The sequence below is a fragment of the Coffea arabica genome, chromosome 4c (genome assembly GCF_036785885.1).
Source record: "Coffea arabica cultivar ET-39 chromosome 4c, Coffea Arabica ET-39 HiFi, whole genome shotgun sequence".
Lineage (NCBI taxonomy): Eukaryota > Viridiplantae > Streptophyta > Magnoliopsida > Gentianales > Rubiaceae > Coffea > Coffea arabica.
This window is the reverse complement of record NC_092316.1, coordinates 49,031,928-49,051,841: the sequence shown is the minus strand read 5'-3', so window position 1 is coordinate 49,051,841 and position 19,914 is coordinate 49,031,928. Positions and strand designations below refer to the sequence as shown.

Sequence of the window (19,914 nt, the reverse complement as noted above, 5' to 3'; positions counted from 1 at the left end):
CTCTCAAATAAACGAGGAATAGCTCTTATGATAGTGGAGATGTTATGTGATATTGTATTTGTTAGCCCATAAAGCCGGTATCTTAGGTTTTACGCATGCATCGTGTTTGTGGTGCTATAAGCATAGTTTCCCTACAATCCAAGCTCTTTGCTATTTGGTTAGATTTGCCAATGTGCTGTTCGAGCTTTTGCTGCTTGATGAGATTTGGTTAGTGCTTTACAGGAACTGGAATTGCAATACTGGAGCAAAATGGTGCCCGTGGTTCCTGGTTTTAGATGTTAAGTTGAAATGGCCATGTATGAAGCCCTCTGGTAAAACTGGCTTACTACATTGTCCTTCAGGCAATCTTTGATAAAAGAAGAAACAAATATTTTGACTATATCACTACAAATATTGAAGTGTACAAGGGAAAATTTTATCTTCTATTTCTTCAGGAATTAACAAAATGGTCACTAGTCCTATTCTCTGTCAATAAATTTAATACCCCACCATTTGTCATCACAATGCTGTACATGAGGATCAAGTTTACCACCTGGGCCAGTCCATTTTTTACTTGTGCAATCATGATATGGAGGGGCATGCATGCAAGGTTCCATTGACACGCCCCGCTGACATGGTGGATTTGGGATTACATGATCCTCAGGCTTGTAAAGGATCCATGGCTTCAATCCTCCAAGACTATGAGCTATATAGCCAAAAGTCGAACCTCCGCTTGTGACCAGCTTATCAGTCAAGCTCAGCAGATAGATTTCTGCCCATGCTTTTATATTGTGCATTCGTCTTCTAGTATGCTGGTACTGCTCATGGCTTGGCTGGTGTACTTCAACCACTTCTCCTGTGACGGTGGAACGTTTCCAGTACATGCTTTTTATTGCCTCAGAGTACCAAGATCTTAAAGATGTAATCAGAAGAGCTTTAGTCTTAAGCTTTCCAGATTGAATGACGACAGGTTTGGTCCCATTGATTTCTGGTAGTAGATTCTCCCTCAGCATACAACCCAAAGTCTGATTTAGCACGCGCTCAAAACGACCAAAATCTTTGTCTAGTACTCGTATCTGAACGCCTATCTTTTCATCTGCCCTGGCTAAATTGATGTCGTAATACCTGGTGACAAGCCCCCAAACAAAGTTGGTGGGATTAAAGAGATACCGGCCCAGGTAATGAAACACAGTTCCTAAATTTGGGAATAGATCGCTAATATCTTGCTGAAAAGATGGAATTGAAACAAGAGATGGGGCAAAATATATGTTTGATTTCACAATAAGCCAAGGTATATTCTGGAGAATAGTATGATCATGATCACAAAAGAAACACTTGTCAAACTCATCATAGTCATGGACTAGATAGAGATAGAGATATGGTGGCAGGGAAGATGAAGTTGAATTAGCATGGCTTCTGTTTCTCAACAGGTTTCCAAAAGTCTCAGGAGATTTCTGATCAAAGCTACTGAACTTACCAGTAAGGGGGAAGTTAGAGGGGAGCAACCAGGAAACCTCAGGAAATGGTTCGCAGAAAAGATCAGAAACTCTACTTCCTGGATCAACAAGTAGGACTCTATTTGTTAGCAGGGCGTAAAGAAAAGCAGATGATAAGCTAAGCATTCTGTTTCCTAAACCAGCCTCTGGAATCCAGATTACGTACTTGCAACCAGTGGAATTGGTGTCTTGGCCATGGCTGCCTGACTTGAGATATTCCAAGGTTCTGTTGTAGGACTCTGTAAATGGTCCACATTGTTTATGCAGGGCTTCATATTTTCGTAACCTGGAGACTAGATTGGGAGAAGGCTGGTGTTTTTGTTCCTTTCTGTACAAGGCTGACTGATACCTACTTACACATGTATTTACATCAAATCCTTCTGGGAAAAGGCCACCAAGAAGCTTGTCCTTTGGCATCTCGACTGGCCGGGGAAAAGAATCTCCAATGTACCTGATCTGCTCTATAATGTCGTCCAAATTAACATCTGTGGAAAGAAAAGAGAAGAGTTATGGAAAAAATAGTTGAGGACAATGATGGCAAATGTCAAGCAAATGGCTCTAATATTTCATTGTGAGCAATTTGTATGTGAAGCTAACAGACATGAGGCAACAGCCTCTTCTCAAGCAATTCAATGAGCCAGAGGATACTAATCAACTAAAGGAAGAAAATTTGGAACAACTCCCACCAAACAAAATTAGACAATAACATCTGATAAATGAAACAAAGAGAAATCTTTGAGTTCTCAATGTTCAGGGAGCCGACATAAATATTTCAAAAGTTCGAAGGATCACGCGAGTTATTTCCATAAATTCTTGACCATGAAATATGATGAACACTTGGTGTAATGGGCGGCATGGCAACTTTAAGTTTTTTGCTGTTTAACCACATATGGATCAACTATTCTCATGTTTGAAAAAAATGAGGCCTCTCAATGAACCCTTTTTTTTTTTGGGAAAAATCTCAATAAACCATTATACATTACCAATGTTCATGTAGGTTTAAAAAAAAAATCATATTGCTCAATAACTTAATATACAGTTTCAATTATGAAAATTTCACTCATTATACTGGTGGTTGTTTTTTCTTCTCCTGAAATGTTTTAGAAGGTGCAGGAAAGGAGATGGGAAGGTCAGAGTCTGACTAGTACTCTAGCTAATGAAGAAAGACATTTTACATTGGATTATATTGACCATTAGGTATCCTGGTGACCATGTTCATTAGAATTTCATAGAACATTAGACACTAAAATTCACTAATTAGAAAATGAAAAAGAAATAAGTATAAAAGATTATATTATTTAACACTTTTTTATCTCCATCAATTTAGGAAATTTATTCTTAAATTTCAAAGCCTTAGCTAGGTTAAAAAAATAAACCAAAAAAAAAAAAGAGACCAATAAGAGAGAGAGAGAGAGAGAGAGACATTTAAATAGTATATATGAAGATTTTCCCTTACCAAAAACAAAAATGACAAGATATTGTAATGATTAATCACAATTGACTAAAATTAAATAGAGTATAACGTGTTTGAAGTAATCTGAGAGGATAATAGTCCAAAGAGTAGACACTTTTGACTTTCTAAATTCCACTATGTTCAATTGTTCAATGCATCAAAATTTTGCTCCAAATAGTACTGTGTCTATCTTTGTGCATTTACCCGATTATATGCATAAACACCTAATCCCATCCAAAACAACCTAATGGAATATGTTACCAAATAGCCTAATAATAAGTTAGGTAGTTTCATGTACCACAATAGGATCTACCTAGTTAATTATCTCACTAATTCTTCCATCAGTAGAAATATGCATCTTAGGAGGATTTTAATCCATAGAAATTTGTTTATGTGTCCATAGTGCATATACATTTGTTCGATTGATTTTCTAATCTAGTGTTTCATGACTAATTGCTCGGATTTTGGAGCTCTCAATCAATAGTTTCCAATGGGATAAATCCCATTATGTTGAGAAGGTACCTAATCTAGAAATGACTATGTTGGTTTGGTCCATTCAATCATGTATGCAAAAATTTTACTTATATCCTAATCAATTTAATTTCTCACAGTATGAAGGACATAAGTTTCAAGATCTTATATCCCAAAAAGTGTCGGTTCTTGTAAGGTCAATCTAATTTGGAAACCTGCACATTAACCTAACATGCTTTTGCACCTTGGAGAAAGTTTTAATGAACAAGATCAAGGGTTCTAATTGTATATAAATTTTGCAATTGGAGATGTAATAATCATCAAAACAATGCCAAATTCAGAAGCAATTTAAGTTAATTTGCATTTTCTTAAAAGAGTGTAAAGTCTTAGTATTAATTTCTAGTAATTCTTGCTAGTAATGATGCCTCGTAATAATAATTCCACATAAGAATGACGCAAATTCGGTCAACGGGCACCCAATTCACAATAATTACTCAAACGCGGAGATACTTAGCAAAAACAGCAACTTCCAAGATTCATTGGTTCAATGCAAAAGCTACAAGAGACAAACCACTTAAACAGATTCAAGCAAGCTCTTGAATTTTGGATTATCTTTGCAAATCAAAGAAACAAATCAATGAGATTTATTCTGCCAAAAAAGAAAAAAAAAAAAAAGTAATCAATAGCAAAGCAGGAGCTAGCTAGATACCTTTTTTCCCTGGTTTCTGACTCCATTGAAAGCCATAGGAAGGCCAGCCGTTCACTGCTGAAAACCAAACCAAGAACCCCACCAAGGAAGCTACAAAAATCCCCATTACTTTGACTGGATTGCAGAAGAATCTATAGGCCTCTGGACACCTGGTCTTCATCATCTTTAACGTTTGATTTACGGGGGAAAAAGAACAAATGGATTAGAGGGGGATCTGTGCAATGTATAGTATCAGGAATCTTGAGTTGGGCTGAGTCCAATTCTCAGGAAAGACTGGGGAAGGAGATAAAATTGTTATGAACAAGGAAGTTGGCTGACTTGCTCCTGACAAAGGATGCCTATACATTTCCGCTGGTTTTTGTTGTTTGGACTTTGAATAAGTGAAAGTTCGCAGAGTCTTCTGAAATTCTAAGCCATCTTTACTCGGCAACTAGCATATTGTCCGCTAGCCCCCATCTTTGGCCGAATGGTTTCTTTTGGGATTAAATATCCTTTCAACTTGCAGCTTTGGAAAGATGGAAATGTCCCACTTGGCGATGTTTAGTTTGCCATTTGAAAAAAATAAAAATAAATAAATAAATAAATATATGGTTTGGAATACTTGTGGTTTTTTTTTTCTGTCAAAATAGTTTGGAATACTTGTTTGGATTCGCAATAATAATATTCCAGCATAGTGGAGGGTTTTCTAGGAATAATAGTAGTACTATTTTACACTTAATTTGACATTATTTGCAGGAGTGAAATAATGAATGACACTGGGCCACGAATATTTGCTTACGTGCGACAAAACAAACCGAGTAAAACTACAATAAATTTATAGGTAGAAGAATTTGTATTTTGGTTTTTTCAAGGCTACACATGATTTTTTCAAATCTTCAAGAACATCTCTTCTATGGCCAAGTTAAACGGAATGCTACCTTTTTTTTTTTTTTTTTTTTTTAATTGGAATGAGAACAAGCCAATAAATATGGATTCGAAGCCTCTCTAGTTAAGGTTCTCTTCAGCTCTAACTAAATTGTGCACAATTTCGATGTAAATTAATATATTTTTAACGTAATTGTTAGTTTTACATTAATTCAATTATAATTCAGATTTATATTAAGATGATACCTATTTACAAAAATTCCATTTCCAACAAATATAACTTTTTTTATCTATCGTATATTTACTCCTATTCCTACTCTAATCTATATTGAGGAGGAGAGTCCAACTGAATCATAAGAGAACCGACAGAGATTGAACTACCGTCAGACCAAACGAGTTCAATGCACATTCATATGAATTTAAACCATTTAAAATGACAGCCATACTGATCCACACATAATAGTAAGTAATGAAAGACACGATTTAAATTTTGACCTCCCACATAATCAAGTCTTAAAAGGCTATGGTCGCGGCGAATAGCAAATATTGCTTCTTTGGAGGGGGGACTTTGTGACGTCCAGACAAACTGTCAATAGCGGTGCGTCCATCGTGCTTTGTTATTTCATTTTGTTGACAAGTTCAAGAACCGTGTATGGAATCTGTCATCTTGCTTGGTGGTCTGGATTGCCATTCTTTAAACGTGTGACACTGGGGAAGTGCATTCTTGAGAAGATATTGTGGGCTGTGATTTTGTGGTGACAAAAAAGTCATATTGATGAGACTGATTATTTTGAGATTTGACAAGTAAATGGTAACAAAATGTGAGACTAATTCTGATATTAGGGTGGGTTAGGTAGAGCTCAAAATTTTGTACTTTTACATGAAACTTTCTGCTGATTGATTGTACGTGTGGATTAATTTTTTTGTACGGAAACTCAAAATATACAAACTGTACTAACGGACTGATGTTGGGAATATTGAAATTACCAATCTTATATATACACGTACTGATAATTATTATTATCCCTTGTATTTATATATATTTTTTTATTTAATTTTGTCTACACTTTCTTATATTTATTTATTTATTTATCCTAATTAATCTTATATTTCTAAAAATATCACATTTGAAATATATTTTAACAAAGACAGACCGATTGATTATTTGGGATCCTCCAACTTCTAAGAAGACAGATTTAGTCTTTGAATTCTTTTTCCTAGCCTAATTGATTCTCCCATTTTTATTTGTTTGGACCTATTTAGTCATTGTATAGTTTCTGCACCCCAAAAATCACCGCAGACAATTCAAGGGCAAAATGCATGATATAGAAAAAGAATTAATCTTTTCTACATCGACAGTGTATATATTGTTAGTATTGGATAAATGACAATTATATAAAATTTAAATTTGAAATCCAACTTTCACACGTATGATTCATGATAATAGTGTATATACTGTCAATATATATAAGATTTAATCCTAAAAAATCCTTCATCTCATGTCCGTTAGACAAATCCAAGAAAACAATGAAGTTACTCAGTCTCTCATGAAAGGAAGAGATGAAAGGAAATGAATTTTTTATAGTAGTAAAGTAGCAAATAGACTTAAAATAGAAAAAGTCTTTCAATAGACAAAAAAGAATAGGTAGCCGTCATTGATGAATATGCCTTTTAGGACTCTGCTCATTGGCTTCGGAGCTAAGCATTTAAATGTTGGCATTGGAATGTACAACTAATCCTTTAACTCTTCCAGCAACTTTATCTAAACAAAACAAATTAAGAAAAATCCCCCATGTGCACTCCAACACTATTGATCCCATTCCGCAAATGGAAAAAAATCCCTAAAGCAAATAAAGTTGCGAGTTAATCTTATATGCACTGATAATATATACACTATCACAACTGGATGCGTAACATATATGTAAAATTTGAATTTGAATTTAAATTTAAATTATATGTCATTCATCTAATGGTGAAATTGTATATACCGTCAGTATATAAAAAATTAATCGTAAAGTAATTAAATAGCAAAAATTAAAAAAGGGGAAAAGGTTCAAAGCGTCTTGATAGTTCCAACAAGTGGAGCACATGAAATATTAAATATAAAAGGATAAAGCATCAAACTTTCCTTTTGAATCATGCCTTGAACCAAAAAGGCAGCTATTGAAGTTTGAAGGGTACTACTTTAAAATACTTTATTTTAGTAAGTGATCATACAACTCTTCTTTTGTACTTGAAAGATATGGAGAGTGCCTCTATTTTAGATTTCTTGGTAAAACTACCTTACTACAGTAGACAATCCATTATAATAGAAAAGAACGGAGTAAATTTACTGCAAAAAAAAAAAAAAAAGGATAGTTACAAGAGTTCAAGAATCAGAATTTGGTCAAATATTTTCGAGTGCCAAGTAATCTTTTCGAGTGCCAGAATTTGGTCATATGTCCTCCAATTCTTTCAATATTCTTTTGCACTCAAAAACTACAAAAAAAAAAAAAACAAAAAAGAATCTGCGTTTAACCCTTCTTTCCTTTTGCAATATTAATATTGGGTCATCTTCATGATCACTTATCAGAGATACATTTCTGCTGACACTTTCAGGTTGTATGAATGCATTTATTTTATCAGAAATGTATCCACTGATACCTAATCTAGATAGATACTCCCTCCGTCCCACTTTAATAGTCTTATTTTCCTTTTTTCGTTTGTCCCAAATTGTAGTCCACTTTTCAATTAAAAAATATAGTTGTCTTTTAATTTCTCTAAAATATCCTTATTTAATGTAAGTTGTTATTACTATAAAGTACCTTATTTAATATAGATTGTTAGTGTTGAATATAACGTACCCCATTTAATGCATTTAGATTTTCCAAAACATATTGATATATGAAAAGCCTACTTTATTTAATGTAAGGGTATTTTAGGAAAATAGTAATTTAAATTTATTTTTCCAACAAAGTTAATTACTTTTTCTTAAACTGTGTGAAAAAAAACTATGACTATCAAAATGAGACAGAGGGAATATTCAATAATACTTTAATGTTGTCCAAATGCTCCGAGTATGTTACACCTTTTTTTTTTGACTTTTTTTTAGGTATAGGTGTGAGGTTTTAAATTTCGAATCTCTCATTACATTCTGTTTTCCTGTGCCATTTAATTCATCCCTTCCTGAAATATGTTACAACTTTGGTAGTTTATTTAATATTTCAATCTCCTCTATATTGAGATCTAAGCACACGTTTCCAATACATAAAAGACCTTCATTGCTGTCAAAATTCTTATCTGGATCCTATCCTTTCATCTACTTTTAAATATGCATCATAGGGTGCATAGTTTCAAATAAGTGGGAGCTCTCCCGAGAGAGAGACCTCCCTCTCACCAAAAAAAAAAAAAAAAACTAGTTTTAGACCACAATGAGTCATTGCGTTGGACAAGAGAGCGTTTTTTAATTCCTCTTTAATTTCAAATTCAGGGTTCGTATTGGCAATTCGGAGTTGAAATGATATGGGAAGGGATTAAAAATTTTTTTTTTTGTTTAATTGAGCTACTTCTTTCACATCAAAAGAAAAAACAAAAAAAAATTAAAACTCCTTTTCACTTATCACAACAATTGGAGCATCATCAGTGAAATCTTTGAAAGAAAACTTGCAAGCTGGTATTTATAAAGGTTGTGTCGGCTAAAAGTGAAGTGGGAAGTTGATGGGCAAAGAGTTGGACGTGGGAAATGCAAAATTTTCAATTGAAAAGCTCATTTCCAATGTGATTACTCTCTAAAAAAAAAAAAAAAAAAAATCAATGCATCAGATTTATAATGACAACTTGAACTCAGTAGCTGATGCTTGATGTGATCTCAAGTCTGTAAGCTAACATTTGATCTCCAAATGGAGGGAGACACCCCTGAACAAAGTATACAATTTGCATTGCCCTGGTCCCGTAGCCGAGGGCGGAGCTAAGACCCCCCACGGTTAGTGGGGTCAAATTTTAGTACAGTAAAATTTATTTTTTTAAAAATAAAAAATAATTAATATTATATATAGGTTATAATTATATCCTACGAGTACTCTTTTTTTTTAAATGATGCAAAATCAATTCATTACCAATTTTGTTAAATGCATCTTTTTCAATGTAAGTAATTGAATCTCTTGAATTTTTAAAAATAATCTGCGAATCACCGTCAACTTGATCTTCTACAGGTTTTTTTTATAAAATTTATCTTTACCCTATTATAAATAAAAAAATCATAATAACTTAATTTTGTATTATAAATAAAAAGTTTACCATCCACTTGAATAATTCTTGTTTTTGAAGACTTTGAAGTTTGAGAAAAAAATGATTTGAAAAATTGATTTTCTCACTCCATTCAAGAAAGTTCATCCTTTCTGTTTGAAAATTTTAGATGAATTTATTCTCGAACTAACTTCCTTAGATAATTTGAAATAAGTTCAAAATTATTGCGATGGTAAGAATTATGAATTTTCAATTTTTTGGGATCAATGTATATAGGAAAGAGAATTTGATAAAATATAGTGGGGTCAAATAAGATGTAACTTTAAAATTTTTCAAATTTCCTAAGTCTAAGAACAAATTTTTTAAAGTTAAATGTGGTCAATTGACCCCACTTTGCTTGTATGTGGCTCCGCCACTGGCTGTAGATATAGTAATAATTATCTTCCAATAGCATTAAAAAAAAAAAAAAAAAAAGGGGCAACCAGCGGTGTAGCAGAGTTTGGCTTGTTGCCACGTGGATAGAATATGGTGAATTGGTTAGAGTAGTTTGCCAAAGTGTTTTGCGTATGTTTTGTAAGCATTTTGACTGGAGACCTATGTAAAGACTGTCCTGCCCTCACATGTCACATCAACATGCACAACCCAAAAAGTGGATGATTTTGTACTTTTAAGTGGGAGGGGAAAAATACTAATCTCAATTGTTGGTTAAAAATGGCTATAATCATTGTTGAGCACTTAAAGATCAAATCAGCGCTGTCGACAGTTTCTTACTGTTCAGGGATGTAATTGTAAATTACAAAATGGTTCTTTGTCTCTTTTTTGTCATTGATGAAGTTTCTACTAGTTTTTTATTATTCAACTATTCCTTAACTTATTCCGGCCTGATTAATTATGGATTGGATTGCTGTCATAATTTTGATCATTGACTAATTAATCAATTTCAGTCCAATTCTTAAGGGCCACTTGATCAAGATTAACAACTACATACGGATGTTATTTGATAAAGTACAAATTGGTTTCTTCATTTAGGTCCAATTATGTACGGCCACTTCATCAAGATTAACAGCTAAATATGGAGGTTATTTGACAAGCACAAATTCGTTTCTTCATTGGAAATAACCACTTGAATGTGCTTAGGAGTTCTGACAAAAAATTTTCAACACAATGCGTCATGAAAAGAAACACAGACCAATTAACTGAGTTTATTGCCACAATAATCTCTCTCTTAAAAAATATTTCCAAACCAATGCAGTTTCAAAATTTATTCTCTTGTTAATATGTTTGTTGCCATGTAGACTTTAAATACGGAAAACTAATCACCCTTAAACTTTTGCTCTTTATCTTTTTTGAACTTGAAAGGTAAATCCCATTCAAATGTCAATAACTACCCCTAAAATCTTAATTAAAATTCACACTAGATGAATCCTTCATTATTTTTCAATTGCTCAAATTTTGCTACTTCTTCTCTATATATTGTTCATTGTCTGCCTTGAGGAAATTCTTAATATATTTGGAAATTTCTTAAATCGTCATAGCGATTATAAAATTTTCTTGCCATGTGTATGATAAATTGCCATATAGATAAACAAAAAATCTTTAGAGATTTATTGTGTTAATTCATGATTTTTTATTGTTAGAATGCATAATGATAACTCTTTCAGATATCAACTATTAACTAACTTTGATGTTAATTCTAATGCTAATTATCACATAGATTCTCTATGATGGATCAAAAAGATGTGAGACTTTTTTTTTTCATTTCTCTTTTCCTTTAAAATGGAACTTTTATAGTCCACACTAAACTATGATCATTATCAGAGTCAAAGTTAAGCGTGATTAGTTTTCTATATTTAAAGTCACATAGTAACAAATATATTAACAAGGAAATAAATTTTGAAATTGCATTAGATTGAAAATATTTTTTAAGAGGAAGATCATAATGGCAATAAACTCCACATATATTACAACTTCCCTCATTCCACTATCGCCATCCCTTACCCCATGTGGCCATGTCATCGTATTATGGCATCGTAACTGTGCATTTGAATAGCATTCTAGAATGCTTCTTTGTTGTTTTACCCAGATAATGAAAGTTCCCACCAATTTTTTATCCATTGGGTATTGCTTGAGTTAAGACCTTAATTTGAGGATTGTTATCACAATTTTGATATGGGCTAATTAATCAAATTAATCCCAATTTATTGATAAGATTAACAACTAAATATGGAAGTTATTTCATGAAGCTCAAATTGGCTTTGCCTATTGGATTATCCATTGGCTTGGTTGTGTTTTTGACAATGGAAAGGGGAGCCTACGTAGGAATTCAGCTTTTAAATCACCTGAACTTCACTTCAAACCCAACAAATTTCTCTTTGGATCAAATGTTTAATTTAGCCTTGATGTTAGAATTTTCCTACAACAGTTTTGAGCATTAGATCATCTCCAAGCGCACTTTCTTCATATCTCAGGCCTCAGCCATTAGATTACACCAGAGAAGTGATAATGGGATTTGATGGTTGCTAACTGATAAAATTAAGTAGTAATTTGGAGTTTTTTGAATTGAGGTAATAGAGATTAAAACATATTAGAAACTTCTCTTATTTCCCTTCACAGTCATAAAAAAAAAAAAAAATAGAAAAGGTAAAAGACTGCACTACTCACTTGAGAGCAATTTGTCGAGATATTCATCCTCATTTTTTTTCAAGCAAAAGAAAGGTGGAATTTAAAAGTTGGGGAGGGGCAGAGGATTACAACTTTGAATTTCTAATTCTTAGAGTCTCAACCTTAGCCACATCTGTCCTCATTTTCTTGCCTCTTTTAATTTTTAATTATCACAACACTACTGTTGTCTACTGATAAACTACTACTTTTTTGTACTGGAGTGTTAATTTCTTTCGGTGTTACAAATTATAATCATACAATAGCCATCTTATGAATCAGTAAAATGCAGCTTGGCTACTAGGAAATGCAGAATTATGTTATTGCCATTTGCCAGTCAGGGTATTGGTAAATAGCTTGTCTGGATTCCCACAAATCTGTCAACGTTCAATTGGATTGGAACATAATCATGTTCATCTTGCAAAGAAAACACTTAGCCAAACTACTTAAAGAACCTCATTTGGATTAATAGCACTATAATATGATTCCAATATGCTGCAGGTGCAGCAATGGAATCAAGCTAACTTAATCTACAGCAACAATTAAACACGACAACTCCAATCTTGATGCTGAAAAAACTATTCCATTTACAGCTGCACAACTCTATGAGACATATTAAAACTCATTTACATCATACTGCTGCCTATATCTGCAAAAAAAATTGCTGCTTTTTATATCAGGAATGTGAGTTATACTTCTCTAAAACATACATAACGTCTCATATCTCTTATCTTGTGCAAATGTAAGTCATACTTCTCTGAAATATACATAAGGTCTCATGTCTCTTATCTTGTTCATATCGCACAAAACTGGTGATGCACTTGATGACTAGCGGATTACTGCTTTGTCCACTTTTATGCTATAAACTTCCAAGGACAAGCACAAAAAAGGAATAGCATTGTCAAAGCATGCACAATACAATAGCTTCTGCAAAATTCCCCTATCACGTATCAAGAAACGTCGCAAATTTCTAATGAAATTATCATGCCTTCTCCAAAATTACAGCCTTTACTGATTTACAGGACCTACAGTAGCAATACTGAGGCCAATTAATGTCACTAATTCCTAGTTTTAATTGTTAAACTGAAACGACTGTGTATGAAGCCCTGTAGCAAAATTGAGTAGTAAAATGGTCTTCAGCCAATCCATGATAGAAGAAGAAACTAAATTTCGACTAGATCACAGCACGACGTGAGGTGCTCAAGAGAGATTATAATCTGATTCTATTTTTTCATGAATTGTAAAAAAAGGTCACAAGTTCTCTTCTCTGTCAATAAATTTAATACCATACCACTTGTCATCGCAATGCTGTACGTGAGGATCAAGTTTAGCACCCGGGCCAGTCCATTGTTTTGTTATGCAATCATAATACGGAGGGGCATGCATACATGGTTCCTTTGACACAGCACGCCTACATGGTGGATCAGGGGCTACGTGATTCTCAGGCTTGTAAAGGATCCACGGCTTCAAACCTCCAAGACTATGAGCTACATAACCAAAAGTCGAATCTGCGCTTGTCACCAGATTATCAGTCAAGCTCAATAGATACATTTCTGCCCATGCTTTTATATTGTGCATCTTTTTCTCATTGTACTGATGTTTTTCATGACTTGGCTGGTGTACTTCAATCACTTCTCCTGTGACCGTGGAATGTTTCCAGTACATGCTTCTCATTGCCTTAAAGTAGCCATATTCTAAAGAAGCTATCAAAACAGCTTTAGTCTTAAGCTTACCAGACTGGCTGGCAACAGGTTCCGTCCCATTGACTAGTGGCAGTAGATTTTCCTTCGCTGCACACGCCATAATCTGATCTAACAATTTAAGCTCAGGATCTTTCTCAAATACTCGTATTTGGATGCCTATCCTTTCATCTGCTCTAGCTAAGTTAGTGTCGTAATACGTGGTGATAAGCCCCCAAACAAAGTTTGTGGGATGGAAGAGATAACGGCCCAAGTGATGGAACACAGTTCCTAAATCTGGAAAGAGACTGCTAATTTCTTGCTGAAAAGTTGAAACTGAAAAAAGAGCTGGTGCAAAATACACGTTTGATTTGGCAATCAGCCAAGTCACATTCTGGACGACAGGTTGATCTTGATTGCAAAAGAAACGCTTGTTATCATCATCATAGTCATGGAGTAGATGGAGATAGATATAGGGTGGAAGGGAAGATGAATTCGAACTACCACGACTAATATTTTTCAGCAGTGTTCCAAAACTCTGAGGAGAGTTTTTATCAAAGCCACTGAAGTTGCCAATTAGAGGGAAATCAGAGGGAAGTAACCAAGAAACCTCAAATGGTTCGCAAAAAAGATCAGGAACTTCACTTTCTGGATCAACAAGTAGGACTCTATTTGTTAGGAGAGCATAAAGAAAAGCAGATGCCAAACTAAGTATTCTGTTTCCTAAACCATGGATTGGGTGAGTCCATATAACGTACTTGCAACCTGTGGAATTTGTGTATTGGCTGTGGCTTCCTGACTTAAGATATTCCAAGCTTCTGTTGTAGGACTCTGTAAATGGTCCACATTGTTTATGCAGGGCTTCATATTTTCTCAACCTGGAGACCAGATGGGAAGAAGGCTGGTGTTTCTGTTCCTTTCTGTACAAGGCTGACTGATACCTACTTACACATGAATTTACATCTAATCCTTCCGGGAGAAGGCCACCAAGAAGCTTGTCCTTTGGTTCCTGGACTGGCTGGGCAAAATATTCTCCCATTTCCCTGGTCCGCCTTATAATATCATCGAAATCAACATCTGCCAAGATCAAAAATAGTTGAGAACACGGGAGTTTAAATTCCAAGAAAATGGTTCTAATGATCCACACATTAATACCATATTACAATGTGAAGTTTACAACTATAGAGGGCAACAGTTGACTGAAGCAATTCTTGAGCCACAATATGGATTCCAAAAACCCTTTGAGACACGAAATATGCTGAACACTTGGTGTGATGCGTTGCACGACTAGTTAAGGTATGATAATAATTACGAACAGATGAACGAACTGTCATAAGATCAAACAAATCCAACTGCTATTTTTGTACAGCACCAACATACATCCAAGTTAGCAAAACAAATCATATTTCTCATATCTTATTGGCTTCATGTTAGCATCATGAATGAAATTGCCTAATAAAAAAATCCAATAACCATATGTGTGAACCGGAAAGCTAAAAGATATAATGGTATTTTAATGTGAGGTAGATGGTGTTTATGTCAAGAAAAGGAAAGTTATATATATATATAAAACTGTAACTAGAAATGTATTATATAGCATTGCAAAAAATTGAGGTGACACCTGCTGTTCTTTATTATTTTAATTATCATAAATATAGTTTATATGGTATAAAATCCTATTCTAGTACGGTTTTTATGCATGTAGTGATATATCAGATTTCTTGAAGCTGCCTAATTTGGAACTAAGATTCTGGCAAACGGTATAATCTCCAAACACACAACTGTTTAACCTCTATATTGCAATCTTGAAATGTGCAATTAGCCCAACATGGTTCTGCAACTTTATTACAAGACTTGTATGGTTAAAGTAGTAGGGAATAAAGGGGAAAAAATAAAAGAAGTTTCACTACTCAATATTTGATCAATGCGTCAAAGTAGTTCTTAACGTTTTGATTAAAATAGATTTGATCCCCAAAGTTTCTATTTTATACAAGTTTAGGATAACTGACGAATATTGAACAATTCTGACAGTGAAAATGAATTTGTTGTTAGTCAACAGTATTGATTATGCATCGCAGGTTCCTATTATTTGGAGTTTGAATCATTATAGTCCCTTAAATTTTAGATAGTGATGCTGAGGGTTTTAGAATAAAATGAGTTATAAATTAAATTGAAATTACTGCACACACATACACGGAAATCTAATTGAAAACTCTTGTTTTCTTCTTTTTTTATTTTATTTTATTCTATTCATTCATGCCACTAATTCCTCATATCTTTCTATCTTTCATATATAGTTGGTTACAAATTTGGCATAATATATGTGAATATTCTTTTAAATTATGAATAATTAATGAAGCATGAGTTCTATCATTTTTTGGCTTATACTGAGTTTGTTTGGACAACTTGGTTTTGGAAACAAAATTTCAGATTTTGTTTTGCTTGCATCATACACACAATTCCCAATCACCTTTTTATCTCACATACATCACATCACAAAAAGTACTACAGTAACTGAATCAAATAAATCATCCAAATAAATTCTTATCCAAACAAACTCAGTACTGATTACTGAACAAGTAATTAAATATCCTCTTAAAACATGAGCAATATATACTAATATGAATTAAGTTCATAATCTAATCACTTTTCTTTCTTTTTACATTTCAATAGATTATCAATTAAGATTCAAATGAAATAGGTATCTTACAAATTTATTTAAATTATTCAACAAAATTATCAATATATATGAACATTAAAATAATTTCCTTACAAACTTTCTTATTAGAACATTGGTTTTAATAGGAAGGAAAGATTAAAAAAAAAAGGAAGAAAGGTTTTCCAAAACTCCCTAAAAGTACTCCATCCTATTGTACCTCACTAGTAATTATAATCACGCTACAACCATTCAATACCTACAGCCACAAGTATGGAAAGAATTTGTGTAGTAGTAGCTAGATTAAAATTATGTACCAAATTAGAATTTTCGCTTCTTACACTAATTTTATTTCATATATTATTTGTGTGTAGTTTTTCAATTGTAACTAATTTAACAAAGGGTTGCTCTTTAGGTTAAAGGATAATGTTGTGCCAATATTATGTGCTTTTAGGGATTTTCATAGAGATTTAGGAACAAATCTATCATATATCTAATTAAATTCATATTTTAGTTTATTTTAAAGCCATAATTATGATTATTTGAAACTGAAGGGACCATATTGATAGACACTTAAATCTAATGACCAAAATGCAAAATTAAAACTTTTAACTAATAAAAATTTAATTTTGACTATTAGTTATTGTGATTTTCCGTTGCTTGTCCTAAATATGCATAAAATCTAAAATTTTTAGGACCAAATTTATTATGGTCAAAACATTAGGCATCAATTTGGGATGTGGGCTAAACATTGTGGACCAAAACAGCATTTTCTCTTAAAATAATAATTTAGCAACTAAAACATTAGGATCCAATTTAACACACATAAATAAAATATTGAGATCCAAAACTGCATTTATTCCAAAGTAATAATAGCAACCATTTCTTCATGAAAGCTCTAGGAAATTAAAGTGTATTGGTATTAAAAAAAAAAAATCAAGATTTGATGATTTCATTGAACAAGGCCGACTTTAAAAGCAGTTTGGAAATTGATCTTGTTACTAAGAGTGTATAATTTCTGAGAGTCCTAAATTTTGATGTTTTGTAAAGGGATAAAATTAGAAACTTTCTCGAAAATTTCTCTTAATATCACTTAGTACTTCTAAACTTTTAAAAATATTACTTACTTCCCTTAATTTTGTTATTTGTGCAACAAAATTTTGAAAAACCTTAAACTATCCTTTGCTTATTTTGCCAAACAAAAACACTCTTAAGCCAAATTGTTTACTCCAAAAAAAAAAAACTTTAGTCCATAAAAATATAAATTTAAAAAATAAAAAGATATATACTAGCACCAATTCAACTCTATATGATACTCATAAATCTCATTTTCTTCCCCAACCTCTTATAAACCAATCACCCAAGCCTTTAAGTTGAACTAAATTATTATAAAAATCAACTCAAAATAAACAAAGAAATTATACCCCACTCTATCACAATCACAAATAGAAAAAGATAAGTAAAATTTAATTTACTATAATTTACAAATAAAAAATACATAATCATCCAAAAAAATGAGCAAGAGAAAGAAAAAAGAGAAAAAAGTGTCTTTTATTTCTTTTTCTTTAATTTTTTGAGTTTCATCTATTCATTCGATATGTGAAATATGTATCAAGTGAGGATTAATATAGTCAATTTGTAATTATTAGGGGAAGATAAGTGATTATTTTTAAAATTTCAGGTGTGCTCAGTGATATTAGGAGAAACTTCAGGGGTTTCTAATATTATCCCTTTAGAAAATCGTGCCCAGTAAATTATCCCTTGCAATTGTGTGGTAGAAATATTAATGAATGGGTGCTATCAACTTCGCAGGTTTAACGAGCTACAACAATCTAACAGTATGATGAACTAAGCCTATCAAGTTCTTGATGAAGCAGTACCTTTTCTCCAAGGTCCCGAGTCGCTCGTCCTCTGGCCATAGAAAGGCTTGTTTTCCATTGCTGAATACAAAACAAAGAATCCCACCAAGCAAGCTGCTGAAATCCCAATTACTTTGACTGAAGTACAGAAGGGCTTGGCCTCTCGACACCATGGTATGGCATCCTTTGGAGGATAAGCAGGGTTCCAGGACCTCATCATCACTAACTTGGTTTAGGCGAACAAGAAGAACGAATGATTGAACGAAAAAACAGAGGAAAGATTGAATGAAAATCAGAGGAAAGATTGAGGGCGAAGAGACTATTATGAGCCGGTAATTTCTTGGACTCCATCATAGTCGTTGCCGTTTGTAGTTGAAAATGTGAAAGTTCGTCCGAGTCTTCTAATTCTATTCTATGACCAACACTTGTAAATTGTAGATTGGCATTGGTAGCCCCCCCACCCCCCCTCTTGTAGCCGCCGGTTTGTTTGCTAATAAATGTCTTGTCAACGTGGAACATCGGGAAGATTCCACGGGATCATTTTGTAATTCCAAAAAATATTTTGGATGCACATGCTTGGGTTCACAAGGATTATGTACCCTCTGTACCCCCGGACTTGTATTTTTATTTTTTACACTCTGTACCCTAAATTTTAATTTTAGACATTTTGTACCATAAACTCTGAATTTTAGACTGTTTACATGCTAAACTCTCAAATTTGCCTTACTTAATTCCAATGAATGACAATTATAGTAAAATTAATGGTGTATGGAACCCAACAAATTGATGATAATGTTTTGAAAGTAGTCAAAAGGCGTTAAGGTATCGTAGCAAAAATAAAAAAAAATACATTATGCACAATATTTTATCTCATTAATATTGCTACTGCTACCAATATTAGTGATTCAGCTTATATCAATCAATGATAATGTACTAAAAGTGGGTTAAAAAAGCTAAGGAATCACAATTACAACAAAGCAATGCATTGTCGTTAATTTTCACCATCTTTTATCTTATAAATTTTGTAAATATATTTATTGATTGGAATTAAATGAGACAATTTTGAGAGTTTTGGCCTAAAGTGTTCAAAATTAAGAATTTATCATGCAAAGTGTTCAAAATTGAAGTTTAGGATATAAAATGAGAAAGCGATACAAGTTTAGGAGCACAGAGTGGAATCAGTTCGAATTCATAATAAGATTCCAAACCAATAAAAGATAGTTTGGGAACAAATTTTTGTGTTTATTTGGGCACTATTTATTTGCAAAAGTGAAATAATGAATGTTCGAGAGTTTGCGAAACAAAAACCAATGAATTTACAAGAAATTACACATGAGAACAGCTCTTTAAGGCCAAGATTAGGTTTACTTTGTCCTCTTCATTACTTTTTCCCTGTCCAACGAGAACAAGCCGTGTGATGTTATAAAATATGACTTCTTCACGCCAAGTTGAGACCAATAATAGTAATTGCCGTCGTAAATCCATGTCCGTTATGTCATACAATATTTGTTTGGACAAGGTCAATTGTGGTGTCTATGATGCAGTCTTGATTGTAGTATTTGTTTGGAGACTCTTACGCGAATAAGGTACGCGGATTTAGTTACATTGAGGTGAAGAAAGGACTAATAAAGGGTGAAAAGAAGTGGAAAACCCTTCATTTCTAATAATTATTACAACTTCATTCGTAGCATAAATCCTATTTTGTTGTGTTTTTTTTTTAATTTCAATCAAAGGGAAGCTTTAATCCTCGTAAGAAAAAAGAAAAAAATTTGAGAATTGAATCAGAAACTTGTGACTAATCTGTTCCATCCTTCCTTTCTAATAATTATTGCAACTTTATTCGTAGCATAAATCCTGTGTTTTTTT

The 19,914-nt window shown here is 33.1% G+C and overlaps 2 protein-coding genes across 2 annotated transcripts; both read right to left on the bottom strand.

The window, feature by feature from the left end:
• Window positions 1-309: 309 nt before the first annotated feature.
• On the bottom strand, window positions 310-4,581 carry LOC113740275 (galactoside 2-alpha-L-fucosyltransferase-like). The gene is made up of 2 exons (XM_027267839.2): window positions 4,109-4,581; window positions 310-1,960 (listed from the first exon to the last, which is right to left on the bottom strand). Exons 1-2 carry the CDS (start codon window positions 4,269-4,271, stop codon window positions 459-461), a joined length of 1,665 nt encoding a protein of 554 aa, XP_027123640.1. The 5' UTR covers window positions 4,272-4,581; the 3' UTR covers window positions 310-458.
• Window positions 4,582-12,947: 8,366 nt separating this feature from the next.
• LOC113739380 (galactoside 2-alpha-L-fucosyltransferase) lies at window positions 12,948-18,489 on the bottom strand. The gene is made up of 2 exons (XM_027266593.2): window positions 18,070-18,489; window positions 12,948-14,610 (listed from the first exon to the last, which is right to left on the bottom strand). Exons 1-2 carry the CDS (start codon window positions 18,266-18,268, stop codon window positions 13,106-13,108), a joined length of 1,704 nt encoding a protein of 567 aa, XP_027122394.1. The 5' UTR covers window positions 18,269-18,489; the 3' UTR covers window positions 12,948-13,105.
• Between the last annotated feature and the right edge of the window lie 1,425 nt (window positions 18,490-19,914).

What these genes read in the sequence shown, in the direction of transcription:
- LOC113740275 (XM_027267839.2), bottom strand. Translation starts at nt 4,271, where the DNA reads ATGATGAAGACCAGGTGTCCAGAGGCCTATAGATTCTTCTGCAATCCA. An exon ending in TCAGAAACCAGGGAAAAAAG is followed by an intron (nt 1,961 to 4,108) that starts GTATCTAGCTAG and finishes TTCTTTCCACAG; the next exon opens with ATGTTAATTTGGACGACATT.
- LOC113739380 (XM_027266593.2), bottom strand. Translation starts at nt 18,268, where the DNA reads ATGATGAGGTCCTGGAACCCTGCTTATCCTCCAAAGGATGCCATACCA. An exon ending in CTCGGGACCTTGGAGAAAAG is followed by an intron (nt 14,611 to 18,069) that starts GTACTGCTTCAT and finishes TGATCTTGGCAG; the next exon opens with ATGTTGATTTCGATGATATT.